Source organism: Macrosteles quadrilineatus, unplaced genomic scaffold, assembly GCF_028750875.1.
Source record: "Macrosteles quadrilineatus isolate MER2022 unplaced genomic scaffold, UCM_ALF_1.0 Scaffold_5__1_contigs__length_97177068, whole genome shotgun sequence".
In the NCBI taxonomy this organism is placed as follows: domain Eukaryota; kingdom Metazoa; phylum Arthropoda; class Insecta; order Hemiptera; family Cicadellidae; genus Macrosteles; species Macrosteles quadrilineatus.
This window is the reverse complement of record NW_026542598.1, coordinates 19889825-19903075: the sequence shown is the minus strand read 5'-3', so window position 1 is coordinate 19903075 and position 13251 is coordinate 19889825. Positions and strand designations below refer to the sequence as shown.

At 34.4% G+C, this 13251-nt stretch overlaps 1 protein-coding gene across 2 annotated transcripts in view; it reads left to right on the top strand.

Annotated features, from left to right (window-relative positions):
- Positions 1-730: 730 nt before the first annotated feature.
- LOC128993767 (dedicator of cytokinesis protein 3) overlaps positions 731-13251 on the top strand; it is a 101006-nt gene continuing 88485 nt past the window's right edge. For both annotated transcript variants that reach the window (XM_054417748.1, XM_054417747.1), the window contains exons 1-5: positions 731-905; positions 4614-4697; positions 5895-5935; positions 11296-11351; positions 11568-11664. In XM_054417748.1, the coding sequence (XP_054273723.1) occupies positions 866-905; positions 4614-4697; positions 5895-5935; positions 11296-11351; positions 11568-11664 (318 nt within the window). In that variant the 5' untranslated portion in view covers positions 731-865. The remainder of the gene's footprint in view (positions 906-4613; positions 4698-5894; positions 5936-11295; positions 11352-11567; positions 11665-13251) is intronic.

Genomic DNA, 13251 nt, shown 5'->3' with positions numbered 1-13251 from the left:
TTTTGACCCAAAAAACATAAAATTTAGCAATTTCTTTCCAAACCATTTTGTAGAGCTTAAAAAAACAAATAATTTAGTATATTGAAGCGTTATTATGCGCCTAATGGTTACGGAGAAAATTCCAAAAAATTGTAAATTTAAAATTCCCATGTTATTCTTATGGAGAATAAGTAAACTGTTGTAGTTTGCTTGTTTATGAACATATTTTGATGAAATTTGGAAAAGTTTTTATTTCTTACTGACTTTTAACATTAAAAAAAAAGTTTTACCCTCCCTGATGCAGCAAACCTAAGTACTTGTTAAACTAATTCTATTTAAATAGGGAATAAATGTTATATTTTTAAGTAGACATTTCATTGTAAATCCAATCAGTCAAATGGAAATTCGCTTAGTCTGCAGGTTTGCTGCGGCGGGGGTATTGTTACTATTGTATTGTAACTTGTTCTAAAAAACATTGGTCTATTGTATTTTTTCACACCCTGTATACAAGAAAGTGTCCGGGGTAAAAACTGTGCCATTTTATAAGCTTTCCAACCATATGTGTTGTGGTATATAGTCAATGAATAATAAAACTTGGAATAATTTTATTTATTCTATGGTGTGCTATATTCTAAAACAATATTGGTCTATAGTCTGTGCTACTGTGCTGCTACAAATGTTTTTTTGTAGAAGGTATTGTTAATGATGTCCGCCGCCTGCGCCTGCCTGTAATCGTAATGAATGACAGCTGAGGGATACGTCAAATCGTTGTGTTATTAGTAAATAATATATCAATAACAGTTTTTAATAACTTAACTTACTCTTAATTAGTTGAATTGTGAGATTTCTGTGAACATGAGTCATTAATAAGAAGACAAATTTTAAAATGCTCTGGACACCAACAAAAATAAAGAAATATGGAGTGGGTGAGTTTCGTGGTTATCTCAGTCTGAGTAAATGCATAGGACTAGTCTAGTAATTAAAGAACCAATGTCAATTTTATTGTTACTTGCAGTTTTTGGTTATGTCATTTTTTGAGTCTTCAAACAGTTTATCCTTGAACTGCCCCTATAAAATAATACAAATTTACTTAATCTTGAGTTAGGCCTAAGTTATTAAGTATGTTATAAACTAGGCCTTGGGTAGACCAACTATATTTAAGCCGTGTTTACACCAAAGTTTACAACAAAAAGTTAACAACCAAAAGCTTACAACTAAATGTTGCTCTGAACAAATTTGAGGAACTAGGCTAGGCCTACATAGTGGAAGAGTTTTTGTAGAAAACCCAAAGTTGCTCCTCACTAATTTAGAGTAACTAGTGGAAAAGTTGTTGCCAAAGAATTGACTACCGCCCGAAGTAACACCAGGGGTGCGTGGAGGGGCCAGGGGGAATAGTTCTCCACTAGTTTCCCACAAGTTGCTTGCGCAAAGCGCGTTTCAACTAATCATCCACATTTTGATGTAAACATTTTTGATATTTACCAACTCTCCGAGGGAAACCAAAATTTAGTGGAAAACTTGTCTCTCCACTAATGGACGACAGAAAAAGTCGCTTTATTTTGTAGAAAAAGCAACTAGTTTCCAGTACTAGTCCAAAACTTAGTGGAAGACTTTGGTGTGAATGCTGCTTTAAACAACTCAGTAAGTTAGCTCTTTTACGTCTTTGGGCCAGACTAGCCCAATATTACTGATGTCGTCTTTGTTAGGACCTTATGTAGGTAGCTTACAACAAGAAAACAACCCAAAAATGTTTCTGTCCCAAGTTGATTAGGCCTAATGTAACTTAAGTCAGCAGAAACTACACTCTCAGGCATTGTTAATCCTAAAGTAATGTAGACACCGTCATGACAGGAAACAATTGGCCATACTCAATTAGACAGTTAGTTCTCTTGTTTAAGTTATTTGCTGTAATTAACGCCCAAGTCTGGTTGTTTACTTGTTAATATTTTATATTAAACTATACCCATTATCCCATTTCTCGCAACTACCTAGTTTCAAACTTAGTGTTCTTACTTAAACTGGTAAACTTACTCAAACTTAGTGTTCTTACTTAAAAGGCTAATCAGTAATATGGCATAATGGGAACCATCAACAACTGATCCACACTAACTAACAGTAGTAAGCATGTAGTAAGTTATCTGTAGTCTTAACTTACCGCCCATAATGTTATAACCATTGGTTGTACAACTCAGTCAATACTTACTTACTTATTCCTTCATCTTTTACACAAAATAGGGATGGATTGCGTCTTGACAGAAAAATAAAACATTTCTTTTACACGCACAAAAGAAAAAATACTTGCGTACGGTACCATCAATGTCCGTGTGTCCGTGTGAGATATTTTGTGTGTATATTACACCTTACAATTGAGTTAAGGACTCCACCTGGGTGCGAATTTATACCCAAATATGAGTGAAGGACGAGTGCAGAATGAAGTGTGATAATCTGAGTAGCTTTGTTACTGACTAATATGACCGTTTCTTCAACCAGGATCGTTTATTTAAAGCCCAATGATCAGAGACAGTTGGGTCCAGTTTCGAACCTTCAAAAAACTACTGACTTTTCTCAGGATCAAACCTAACCTTTTTATTGTTATGCGAGCACCATAACCACTCAGCTAAAACTTGACAATACCATACTGCTTTGGGGTGACCTTTTCTTGATTGATATTTTATAATGCCTATAGACTCAAAGGATAAGACTATTAGTGTGATTGACTGGTTCCGCGACACTCTGGCCTGTGTTTTACTCTAATCCTTCTACATTTCATCACTGGAAAGTAAGGTACAGAGGAAATATGCTTATGGGGTGACCGTGCGCTTTCAGTTGTAGTATGTTATGCCGGTAATATACTTGTGACGAGCAAGGAAGAGCCTTTGCAGAAATTCCTATCGCACAGGGTCGTACTCCACTGTGAGCGTATTAGTACATGAGGGCAACAGAGACAGTGGACTTTGCCCTAGACACCAACAACTAGACACCACTTAGGCTACATGTACCATTGAATGTTTCATCAATACCTTATCTCTCTGTGATTTAAACTCACACACTCATCCGTATCACTCATAGACTAGGCTACATTTAATATATAAATTTGTATCTAAATTTCGTAGAGGAAATCTCTCAAACGATCCTGATGACATACTGGTATCTTAAAATAATCATAATCCTGTACATGTTATTGGGAAATGTAGAAAATTAAATTTAATTGATTCATATTAATCAATATATATATATATTGAGCATTATAGGTGGTTCTAAGAAAAGTTGAGGTATGAAGTATCTGATGTTATGAGAGGTTCTCTGCAAGCAAAGAGGAAGTTCCGCTTGAGTGAGCATGGGAAGGTCACAGAAGTACAATAGCCAATGTGAGCCACTGGGTCAATAAAACTTGTTCTTTCACATTTCTTTCTAAACTGCATCGCAGCCTTTATGTAAATTTCAGATTTTTTTGAAAAAAAACAAACTTAAAATATTTATTGGTGTTAAAAGTGGTTTGACTATAAACCTAACCTGTTCAATCATCTTTTATAGTAATGGGAAGAAATGTTTATAATTAAAGTGTGATGGTAAAAAAGTCTGAAGAAACAGCATTATTAATGAAAATAATGTTGGACAAACAATATAAGGCCATTTATGTGTCAGGCCCATGGTAATATCATGATTAGAACTCGTTATTCAGGATGTATATTTTGCATCCTGATAAAAATTATCTAATTTTCAAAGGAAATTGTTATCATTCTATTAAATGTAGTATCATACTTGTGATATCTGATCGGAACTTCATTCAAAATATCTTAGCCTACATTTGTTTTTTCCATTCATCAAAGAAATTGTTGGTTTCACGGTGACCAATAAAAAAGGTAAATAGCCAGTGTCCATTAGAACATAATTTTTTATTTAAATTCTTTTATATGCAAGTAAATCGTTTTACTGATGTAATTATGCTATTAATTATACATTGTGTTGTTGCATTTTGTATACTGTGTAGCTATAAGCTATCTATCGTTAAAGAAAAAAAAATTAGTTAGCAAGAAAACAATTCTTCCCATTTTATCTTATTTTAGTTAATATCAGCAAATGACGTTGAGCTGGATTTTTATTAGTGAGATTTTAGTTATATTAAGTGTGTTTTAAAAGTTACCAATCGTGTGGTTCAAGAAAGAAAATTAGTCTAGATAAATTAGTATAACTTATGAGATGTTTTTGTCTGTTAACTATTTTAAGTAAGCACGGCCCTACTATAGATGTATTTGTATAATCTCCCATAGATATATTATATCCGCTTAGAACACACTTTCAAAATGTAGAAGCCACTGTCTTTAGCCACGTAAACAAACAAGTGACAAACAAGTCACAACATGATTGGCTACCGCTGTTCAGTCCGTAGATCTGTATTTGATTTTTGTGTCCTTATTGTTTGAAATAAAATAGGCCTACTAACTTAAAAATCCATTGATTTTCCTATTAGGTTCTAATGGTTCAGTTCTGAGATATTATTGAGATGGAATCAACGGTAATGCTACTGTAACAATTTTATAAAATAAATTACATTAGAATAAACGTTGGTTTGTTTGGTAGTGGCCTTGATTTGATTACCTTCTATCAATATTGATACAATGCTTCTATTACAGCTGTCTATAACTGGAACGGAGATGTACGATTTGGCTTGCCTCTGGACATCGGAGACACAGTACAGATCCTTGAAGAATGTCAAGGTAAGACTAATAACCACTTAATTAAGACCCAAGTTGGGCCATCTTATTTATATAAATGCAGGGTGGGTAAGGGTATAAAATAGGCCTACTACTGTTTTATCATCAAATCTCAAGGGTTTGCACAACTGGGTTTATAAATCCTTGTTGGTAGACCTTGGAATATACAAGTATTCATACACAATGTATGTATACACGAGCTTCACAAAAGCTACTTTTCTTAAAAATGTTTGTTTTTATTTGCTACTAGAAGAGTACCCTTCCTTCGTAGGGGTTGGTGTAAAAATAACTGAAATGCTTGGGGCTTAGGTTTTTTTAACACCCTACTTTTAAAGTTCAATTGCCGCCGTTAGCGAAATCCATTAAATGATCTTGCTTTGCAAACCATAAAAGGTTTAGTACTTTGTAGTGGCACTACTGTGTAGTGAAATAAGCAAAGACTACCTGTAATGATATAATTGTGTTAAACGTTTGATGAAGTGTTGTGATTTAATGTAGTGTATATCATCCTTACAAATGATACTGTCCAACAACAGGTTAATGGTGTATATTAAGTAAATCAGAGATTAGACAGCTTTATGAAATAACTTTCACAACTACCATAGGCATTGAAAAATTAGACAAAGAAAAAGTTGGTGAGTACTAGGCATACATTTTGATTATGTCAATTACATTGTTATTATTTAAAATACAAAAAGACTAAAAAATCCTCAGTCCAGGAAGTCCAGACCGATAGCGAATTGATTGATTTTTTTTAGTGCCCTAACCCATGACTTGTTTTTATTTTCATTGCATCTCCATTTAAATAATTTCTACCTATTACAACAATAGTACTTTGCATGGACGTAATGAACAAATGCTAATCTTAAGCCACTGCTATCTTTTTCAATTGAGAAAACTAAATGCTGAATTTTCAAACAGTAATTGTTAGGGCCCATGAAAGTGTTTGATTTTTAATTTTTAATTATATTCTTATGTTACTGTATGTCAATACCATAATATACGTAAGGCTGGCTTCTTCCTGTAAACATGACTTACTTCAGGAAATCTGACTTTTGGAATCCGTACCACCTATAAGCCTTAGTGTGAATTTTTTTGCAGTCTATTGAGGCCCCTTACTAAAATATTCATCAGTATTTTGTCAAATTTGAACTTATTTGCATACTGACAGTTTAAAATAACACAACATGTATTTTGCAGGATGGTACAGAGGATTTGCAACTAAAAACAGGTCAATCAAGGTAAGTGTTATTATTAATAAGTCAAAAACATAATTTACAATGAATACACAAACTATAAAGAAGAACAGGTCCTATGGACAATATTCTAACAGTATTTTCAAATTTGGCGCGCGAAATATCTGTAGTTCTGCACTGAACCACCACTCAGCGCTGTAGTCAAGTTTAGCACGCGGTGAAGTGCGAGAGAGAGCGACATACACCGTTTTCGTCCCCTGTGGGCCAGGCCACGAGAGAAAGAGAGAGGGGGCGAAAACAGTGTATGTCGCTCTCTCTCGCACTTCACCGCGTGCTAAACTTGACTACAGCGCTGAGTGGTGGTTCAGTGCAGAACTACAGATATTTCGGGCACCAAATTTGAAAATACTGTTAGAAATGAAATGAAATGAAATGAAATGAAATGATTTATTTGCCGTTGATCATGTACATGAAATGGGCATTGTCACATATGATTAATGAAATTAATTAAAACAGATTGTCATATATCTATAAAGACTAACTAAAATCTAATTTCTATACATGTATTAAGATATTCATATGTATTGTAAAAGGGATTGTCTAAAAGCCAAGCAGTTACCTTTTTTTTGAAGATTTTGGGTGTGCAGGTCCTTGACGATTCATGCAGTTTGTTAAAAAATTTGATGCAATTTGCCTTGTGTGATATGCCGAATTTTGTCAATCTGTGCTGTGGAATATCTAATTTTGTCCTGTTGCGTGTTTCATGTTCATGTATTTCTTGCCTGGTGGGAAAAAGGTGAAGATTAGCTTTAGTGTAAATTAGAATATGTAGTATGTATAAGTTAATTACTGTTAAAATTTTCATTTGTTTAAATAAAGGTCTACAGTGGTCCAATCTGTTAGCTCTGCACATAGTTCTAAGAACCTTTTTCTGTATCAGGAGAACATCTGATACAGCAGTTGCATGTCCCCAGAGAACCAACCCATAGGATATGTGAGATTGAAATAAACCAAAGTAGGTCATTCTTAGATATTCATCTGACACAGATTCCCTGAGTTTCCAAAATAGATAGCTGACCCGTGAAATTTTTTTACAAAGGTTGTTGATGTGGACATGCCAAGACAATTTAGAATCGATATGAATACCCAATAGTTTGACTGATTGTAAATCCAGATTTAGAGAGGTGCTGAGGATGATATTTTGAGTTTTACCTTGGTTACAAAGTAGTTTATTCGTGGAAAACCAATTCAATGCATCTCCCTGGGCCACACCCACCTGTCTGAAGAGCTCTATTTTGTCCGAATTTTTAGCAAAAATTGATGTGTCATCAGCATATATTACTGACTCAGATCTTAGATTCTTTGGAAGATCATTTATGGCTATTATAAAGAAGAAAGGCCCAAGCACAGAACCTTGGGGCACTCCCATTTTGATATCAACAACATTGGAATTAGCACCCTGAATGGAAACATACTGTTTCCTACCATTCAGGTATGACCGGAATATGCTAAGTGATTGATCCTGAACTCCATAAAATTTAAGTTTGTCAAGTAAGATATTGAAAGGAACACAATCAAATGCTTTGCTCAGATCTAACAATGACACAGCAACTGATTCTTTGCTCTCAAATGCATTTAAAGAGTAATCAACAATCTCCATGACAGCCGATGTAGTTGATCTTCCTTTGCGGAAGCCGTGCTGAGAATCAGATAACAGATTAAACTTATCAAAATGAGCAGCAAGTTGTTTGTGCATCAGAGATTCAAAAACTTTTGAGAAAATCGGAACAATTGATATTGGTCTATAATTTTCAGGAGAAGATTTGTCTCCCTTTTTAAAAATAGGGATGACTTTGGAAATTTTTAGAAGATCTGAGAAGTATCCATGCTGCAAACAAATGTTGAAAATGAAGGCTAGAGGATCTTTGATGATATGAATAGTGTTTTTGATGATATAATTAGACAACCAATAATAATCCATGCTTCGAGAATTTGAGAATTTTGAAACTATGCTGGTAATTTCCTCTGGAGTGATATGTTGCCAATAAAAAGGCTCAACTGCTGTCAAACCATTGCCCAGAAACTCAGAGACACTAGCATTTGTGGCTGGAATGTTATTTGAGAGTGTTGTGACAGAGTCAATGAAAAATTGGTTGAGCTGTTCAGGTTCTAGTGTAGTTTGATGTGTGCCAACTGCAAATTGCTCCTGCTTAACTATATCCCAGGCTGCTCTGCATTTGTTTGGAGCAGACTCTATATAATGCTCACAGGCTTGTCTTTTAGCCAATCTTAAATTGTTTCTATAACTCTTTTTACATGATATGTAAGCTATAAAGGCATTATGCATTTGGTCAGAGTTACATCTTCTATAGTTCTTATAGATACTAAACAGGCTCATCATCAACTCTCTTTCCTTAACCAAGTCTGCAGAATACCATTGAATTTTCTTAGCAGGATGTTTGATATTTTTATTTTTCTTACATACCAAAGGAGAACAAGTGTGCCAAAGTGATACAAATTGCTTAAAAAATTCGTCAACCAAAGTTTCAACATTGATTCTACCTGCAATATAATTGTCAAAAATGTCCCACTGATAGTTGCTCAATTGCTCTTTAAAATAATTAATATTTTCCTCAGTTTGCTTCCGGAAAAAGACTTTATTAACATTAGTGATATTCCTAGCAGTTTTATCACTATTTATCTTTTTGTTTGACTTTATATTGATAATTTGAGCACTATGAATAGAAAAATTACCTTCAATGGAGCACACATTGTACATATCATTTGAGAAATTGACCAGAATATTATCGATGCAAGAATTTAGGTGTGTTGGTTTATTAAAAGTACATGTTAAATTTAGAGACCTCAGAAGGTTAAGAAAAACTTGTGATTTTTTTTTCAGTTGGGTTTCCCAGTTCAATATTAAAATCACCACAAACTGTGATGCAGGTTCCAAAACTATTTAATTTTGTCAAAACCAATTCAAAGTTTTCGAAGAACGTTTCTAGATTACCCAGTGGGGACCTATACAAACTTAACACTATAATATTCTGTTCAATTATTCTAACACAGCTAAATTCACAATCTACTTCTTTACAAAAAGCATCTAGATCAATTACTTTAAAATTAACTCCTTCTTTGATAAAAATACCACTACCACCATTTCTAATTACTTTCCTACAATAAAAACTTGCAGGTACAAATCCACTAGGGACATAAAAATCTATTTCATCTACATTTAGCCAGTGCTCAGAAATGCATACAGTCCACTCTTGGTAATTCAAACACTTGATAATTCAAAACTTTCGATAATTCAAAATGAAGGCTCAGTCCCTAGAGAATCTCTCAATATTTCAAATTTTTACCATGCATTTTGATACACTCGGTATTTCAAAGTCCAAATAGAGGGCAGGTCAATTTGTAACACGCAGTAATTCGAAGTTTCATCGGAAAAACACTCTATAATTCAAAGTAACTCAGTAATTCGAAGTTTCGTCGGTTAACACTCTATAATTCGAAGTCATGCTGTAATTTGAAGTTTCGTCGAAAAAACACTCTATAAATCAAAGTCACACAGTAATTTGAAGTTCAGTCGGCAAAACGCTCTATAATTCAAAGTGATCTCTTCCTGTTATAACAGGAAACTATACAGTACAGTACATCCTGTTCCCATGGTAGGCTAGTGTTGGACGTTTTGATGTTTGTTTAGTTAGAGCAGTAGTCAGAGTTAGTTCGCTGACTTGTTTTTCTAAGTTGGCAATCCGATCTCTAGATTGCGCGACATCTCCTTGAGCACAAACGTAGTTGTCGACAGCTGATAGTTCAGCTATTGGCGAAATATATAGCGCTAAATAACAGATTTCTTTGCAACTACAGTAACTGAAAAATAAGCCGTTGATTGTTTAGTTGATGTTTTATTGGTTGTAACGTGCTGTACCTTTGTATGTATTAAACAAATGAACTCTCTGTAATTCGAATGGTTTATTTTCCTCCCGATAAATCGAACTCTTGATAATTCAAAACTCTTGATAATTCAAATTTATATGCTTGGCCCACCAATTTCGAATTATCAAGAGTATACTGTACTACATCTATGTTGTGGCTACCACAAAAAAGCTCAAGCTCCAACAGTTTGTTTCTAATGCTTTGTAGATTTATTTGCAACATGGATATTGATGCATTTAATTTGCTATTACCAATATTTTTAGATAGGCCTATAGCTTTTTCTATGGGCCTATTGGGCAATGAAAACCCATGATTGACTATGTCCTCCCTAAAAAAGACACATCATTTGAAGTTGCGTTAATCTTAGGCCTACTATCTAGTTTAATTATACAAGTCAATATGTTCCTACTCAATAACAATTTACCTGATTTGTTTAGGTGTTGCCCATGTTTAGTGAAAAACCGTCTATGAAAGTTACCAATAGATATAAAGTTAAAGTCTTTTGTTACATTATTAGCCTCCATCCCCTTATTGCATTCCTGGACTGTCCAATTGAGTCTCGGATCATCATGTCTTGGTGGAAGTTTCATCATTATCACTTTAGGACCCCCTAGCTTCTTGAGACATTTTAGTCTTTGCTTCACTTTACTGGAGATAATCGTAGACATCCCCTGGGAGATGTCGTTACTGCCTCCTATGATTACCACCGTGTCCTCACCACCCATACCCTCGACCTGCTTGTTAAGTCCGTCAATAACATCGGCTAGTTTGGCAACGGGTCTACACAGAGAAAAAATGTTGAAATTGAACTTATTTTCTGTCAAGACAGTTAGATAGCTAGCTAAGTCCTTGCCATGACTATCTGATACGATCAGAATTTTCCTCCTTTCCGCAGAATATTGTCCATAGGACCTGTTCTTCTTTATAGTTTGTGTATTCATTGTAATTTAGCTCTGGGAACAGTACTAGTTGTGCGGTCTCAGGTCTACCAATTGAGCGGAGTAAACAAAATAGTTAACAAATAATCTTTTATTCTAAATAAAATTTGAATTTCAAAATAGACTATAAACATAAGAACTTAAGAAAACTTTTAAAGATCAATACATCATCATACAAGTAGATTACTTTAAGTCCAAATACTGTTTCTTTATGCCTGTAACTCTCCCTATAAAAATGGCTCAGTTAGCAATACTGTACCTCAATAGTTCTTGTTCTTACTCGCGACAACGCTAGATAAAGTAATCCGAGGACAACTGGTACACTAGTTTTATTGAATAAGGCACAAGGTCAAATTTGGAAATTAACATTATTAAGTTCTGTATATCTTCTTTATATCACTGCAAGCTGAAAATTTTGTTTTCAATCCTTCACAGTTTCCAGTTTAACAATTTTCATTCACAAAAAATGTACAAAGTAAAAACAGTTTTTTAAAACACTCAATCTAATAAAATGTGTTTCAGGGAATATTTCCTTCAAGCTACATACATATCAAGCCATGCAAGGTGGAAAATGAAGTGTAAGTAATATTTTCAAGTACATTAACATTAGTTAAGTCTCTTGTCAAAGGAAGCCTAATTGCTTGTGTAAAATAGCCCCGTACGAACTTAGTGTCAATAAACCTGTGTCAGATTGGAATATAAAAAAAAGAAACCGTTTGGTTCTTTGTAAAAAGTAATATTTAAGAAATTGGAAGATACAACTGTCTGAATAGAGCATTTTGATTTTTTTTCAGAACATATGAAACAGTAGTTCCTTTGGAAGATCCAGTGGTGCGAGAAACAACATTGGTCTTGAGAGAATGGAACGGAATCTGGAAAAACCTTTACGTGGTAAGTAGTAAAGTCTTTTAATAGCCACATTGTAGGTAGCTAATTACAGATCTCCTGGTACACTTATCAAACCATAAACAATAGGCTACCAACCTTGTAGCAAGGTTGGTGTAGGACTGGTTGATGTATATAGCATTACAGTTAAACTATTATGTATGCTTAACTAACTGAAATTATATAAATTAATGTGTCGAAATCATGAAACCCACAGACTAATGATGTGGTTTGATGGCTCCCATGCAATAACATTTCATTACTAGGGCGTAAAGTGAATCTTACTGACCCAGGCTCAAAGTTTGCAATCAAGGCGAAGCTGATGTTGGAAATGAGCGAAGATTGAAAAGACACTTTTTGCCTGTGCGATGAACTACATTTTTTGGCATATTTCTAAAGGGGAGAGCATATTAAATGTGGAATTGACTCAAAAAACTCATGAATATCAAATCAAATTAAATTGAGACAGAATAGAAAACTAGTTTTTAACTAAAGTATTGATACGTACTTGTCCAAGGCATACTTTCTCTAGGTGACTTATAAGAATAAACTTTTAAATTAATGAGAAACAAAATATATTACAGAAAGGAATCCACACTTTTATTTAGATCACACAAACATAAACATGAACACAGCTTAATATAAAAAGTAAAACATATGATATTGAAACAATGTACATTTAAACAGTTCAGAGGCAAAATTGTCAATTTTCCAATACTCCCTTCATAATTTTGAAACTAATTGCCACAAAGTCCAATGTTTACTTTAAGCTGTGTAAACCTTACTCGATTGAGAGGTTTAGTAAGGATGTCGGCAAGTTGATATGTTGTAGATACATGTTCAACATCAACAAGTCCTTCCAAGAATTTTTCTCTGACAAAGTAATACTTAACTTTGATATGCTTCGTTCTGCGATGAAACTCAGGGTTCTTTATGAGTTTCACAGCACTGCCATTGTCAATTTTCAGAACAGGTGTCAATTGTGAGTGACAACTTCATTTCTTCAAACAGACATTTCAGCCATCTTCTTTAGCTCCTTCACATGCAGCCACAAACTCGGCTTCTGTCGTAGACAGTGCTACAGAACACTGTTTCTCGCTTCGCCAGCTCACTTGACCTTCAGTATAACAACTGATAAACCCAGAGGTTGATTTCCGCGTACTTTCCTCTCCAGCAAAATCAGAATCAGTGAAAACATCCAGATTACTGCACGGTGAGGACTTGTACAAGATACCAACATTTATGGTTCCTCGAAGATATCTAAATATCCTTTTGACACTCAACCAATCCGCTTGAGTAGGATGTTCCATATTCCTCGAAGCCAATCCCACAGCAAAGGAAATATCTGGTCTTGATACACAACTTAAATGCATCAAGCTTTCAACAGCCTCACAGTATGTAACTTTTCCACTAACAGTCTCCACTGGACCATTGTTTACAGGTTTTTCACTTGGTGTAAAAATGGAATTTGAGTCACTCATACCAAAACGTTGTAATATGCGTTTAGTATAAGCTGATTGACCAATCCATATTCCACTTGAACCTTTCTTGATCTGCAATCCTAAATAACTGTCAAGTTCACCAGATTTGATT